Below are 3,711 nucleotides of genomic sequence, written 5' to 3' on the forward strand. Positions count from 1 at the left end.
ATAACATTAATTAAATAAATTCCAATTGATGATTCTACAAGTTCAAAAGATATAAAACACACATACGCATGTCGCAAGAAATTTAATGCAATTGGAGCATGGAGTAAATATTGATAAGAGTACAATATGCATAATTTGGTTGAAACAAGTAGATATTCTCTGTATATATGTTTGAGCGAATCACAAATTAACATGAATCTACTTTTTAATTGATTTATATACAAAATAATAAAAGTATAAATCTTAAATTTTGAAATATCTTCTAATTCCAGTTATGTGATTATATATTTTACTTATAATATCGAAATACGATTATATTTGAAAATTTTAAGATTCAAGGAAGAAATTGAATTGCATCAAACTATACTATTGGTTCTAAAGTTCTTAAAAATCAAATGAGTTGATCCAATATAATTAGCATCAATCTTGTATATATATATAAATAAACCAAGATTCTAAGTTCTTACCATAACATGCTCACCTCGAGGATCAAATTATGAATTGACTGCAATGAATGTTAGTTTTCTTTAAATGATAGCAATATATATTGTTTTAATTGATAAATATCATCATACATAGAATTTCAATATTTGTGTAATTCAATCATTAAATCATTCAAACTACTCAAACATATATATAAATATAAATTCTAGAAATATCTAGTCCTTACTATGATTCTGTAGTGAAACATAAGCAGTTAATTATGATATAAGAATATAAATATACTGTAATACACGTATCACTAGTGGTGCATCATCCATTTTTGTACATTGAAATGACAGCACCAGCAGCTAGCTAGTATTAATTACTAATTAACCATTGCTGGCTACTAATTAACCATCTTCTGAATCTCAAATCATAGAATAAATAGAGAAGAAAAGAATGCCAAATAGTGGTAAAAATCTAATAGTAATCGATTTAAAATCAATCTTTAAATGGTTAATTTGATGTTGTTCTTATCAATTAATTCCGGATGGTCAAGCATAAAATTGAAGTGCCAATAAGAGAAAAAAAACAGAGAGTGAAACTAACTACCATCTGTAAGTGCAACAAAGCCATTAAAACAATTTAAGTATAGTGCTAGACAAATCTGACACATGAAATGAACCTCATGTAGAGCTGTTTCGAGCTCCAATAAAAGAAATGGAATTTAAGAGAATAGGGTTAAAGTGGAGAAAGATTCAGAGAGATGACCTGCAAATATAAATATATTATATATTTAAAATATGGAAGGTCCATAAAAACTGAGCAATTAGATGCTCTCAATTCCATTTAAGCAACAAACTGATAGTACAATCACTTCTTGAATGACTTTTTTCTTTTAGTACTAGTGCTACTAATAGTTCATTACTGATGATACTAACACTGTTTGCATCAAAAGTAGTTTCAAGGAATCCCCAAAAATCACAAAGACATTACCAGTTTTTACCACTCTAGCAGCAAAGAGGAAGCATAGAAAAAGTAAAAAAAAAAAAAAATTTACCCTAAAATATATACCCATGCCTCAATATGATACCTTATGGCCAAAGTACAGAAAATTATCCCATATATGTAGTATTAAATAGAGTGAAATGCTAGCTTGCATATGGGGTTTTGTTTTGTTTTGTTTTGGTGATGCATATATATAGTTTAACTTGCACCTGGTGGTGGTGGTGGCGGCAATGGTAGAGTCGGGATCTGTTGAGCTGGTGGTCGCTTACGCTTCTTTTTATAGTTTAACTTGCACCTGGTGGTGGTGGCGGCGGCATTGGTAGAGTCGGGATCTGTTGAGTTGGTGGTCGCTTACGCTTCTTCTTCTCATAACTAATCCCTCTTGCTTTTGACTGCAAATCACGAACTTCACGAAGGTAAAGCCTCACAGCTCGTGCCCCAAAAGGGTTTACTTCAGGTTTGCCTCCATTTTCTTCGAAGGCAGCTCGGAGGCGGCCGATGAGAGCATCGAGGCTACCCCAGGCTTGACGGAGCGGGCAAGGGCAAGGGGCTGGTGGGTTTGGGTGGCCATAGAAAGGGCAGATTGGAGTGTGGACTTTGGTTTTGCCGAATTGGTCAAGGTAGCGAAGGAATTCTAGGACGTGAGCTCCACTGCACCTGGAGAGGGAAAGTGGGGGCCTATGATTCTTCAGGTACTGACCAAAGGTGTTCCAGTCACGGCGCTTTTGGTTCTCGTAGCGGCTTGCGGTTGGAGAAGAAGACGAGGATGGAAGTGAAGTGCCACCGTTATTGCTCACATTGATGAGGCTGACATTTTCGGAGTTGGAGCTATCGGTTTCTCGAATTGAATCCATGGAGACCAAACACAGCTTTCAATAGGTCTTGTTCCAAATATATAAGCAAAAAGATGTGTTGGTCTTCGCTGTGGTAGGTTTGATCTTATTTCTTAAGATCTTAAGTACCTAGGGTTTCATCTTTCCTTTATAAAAAACACTTTTTCAGTGACCATAAGACAGTGTAACATAGACCTAACAAGAAAAGGAGAGATTAAAGACGAAGAAACTGTAAAAAATGAATCAAGGAACCAAAAAAAAACTTAGTTTTACATACATAATTTAGTCTCTACTCTTTTCTCTGGCAGATAGAACTGTTGATATGAAACAACACCGTCAAGAAGAAAACCCAAAGTAAAAAAAAAAAAAAACAGAAGTGCTTTGCTTTAACCAGGAAGGAAGACTGGAAGACCTTGCCGACTATTGATTTATATTAGACACAATTTCCATTTGTGAGGAGAGCTAGGCAGCTAAACAGAAGAAGATTTTGGAGTTGAAATAGTAGTTTTAATGATTTGTAGTTGTTAGATATGAGGGAAAGTGTGGATGATCTGATGAGATTGATGGGAAAAGAGAGAGAAATGATCCCCCCCCTCTCTTGAGTTTTTCTTTGCTTGGAGCAATACTAGAAGATTTTTGAGGGCCGTCTTTTCTCAGATTGAGTTGCTGAAATATATTAGTAAGTGATTTGGGGTGTAAAAAAATGATGGAAGGGAGAGAGGTATATATATTGCTTTGTTAATGGAATTTTATTATTGTTATTATTATGGATGACATTGATTCTTAAGAAAGAGAAGAGAACTCTGGTTTAGGGGTTGTGGAAATGAAACAAAATGAAATGAAATGAAAATTTAAATTGCAATAAAGGGTAATGGCATGCAATGGGTTGAGATGGAGACATTTAAAAAATAATTTTTTTCCTTTAAAACAAAGTTTTGGAAGGACAAAATTTAAGGGAAAGGCATGATTTTTTCCCTTGAGCTCTGTAGCTTCGAATGACAGTTCCTTCTCCATTCACCACAGTACCATTTTCCAAATTTCCCATTTTGAAATTAAAATTTTAATATTATTTTTGATAAAAATCCCATTTTTTTATTTTTAAATTTCTCATTGTTATTCAAAAAAAGAAACTACAGCTATGTTTTTGTTTTATGCAAAGTTAAAGATTTTGTACCTGATCTTAACATTTGGTTGAGTGAGGTATATTACTTATTTAACACAAAATACTTCATTGAGTTTTGCAAAATATAAACAGTGGTTTACTAATTTTTATTTATTCTTTACATGGACGCAGTACTTCCTGTCCCCTTACCCCTTACAAGGACTAAAGTTTATAATTTGGAATTCTACAAGCTAAAAAGTAATTTTATTACTTTATTGATTATGTAATTCTTCGGAAAGGAGTTTAATTTTTTATAGTTATTTTTAAGCATATTTTAGTTCTTAG

At 33.3% G+C, this 3,711-nt stretch overlaps 1 protein-coding gene across 1 annotated transcript; it reads right to left on the reverse strand.

Moving 5' to 3' along the window:
• Positions 1 to 1,238: 1,238 nt before the first annotated feature.
• Positions 1,239 to 3,148, reverse strand: LOC108483396 (protein LIGHT-DEPENDENT SHORT HYPOCOTYLS 3-like). The gene has a single exon (XM_053030444.1). It carries the CDS (start codon positions 2,283 to 2,285, stop codon positions 1,716 to 1,718), a length of 570 nt encoding a protein of 189 aa, XP_052886404.1. The 5' UTR covers positions 2,286 to 3,148; the 3' UTR covers positions 1,239 to 1,715.
• Positions 3,149 to 3,711: the final 563 nt, after the last annotated feature.

Source organism: Gossypium arboreum, chromosome 7 (genome assembly GCF_025698485.1).
Source record: "Gossypium arboreum isolate Shixiya-1 chromosome 7, ASM2569848v2, whole genome shotgun sequence".
In the NCBI taxonomy this organism is placed as follows: Eukaryota; Viridiplantae; Streptophyta; class Magnoliopsida; order Malvales; family Malvaceae; genus Gossypium; species Gossypium arboreum.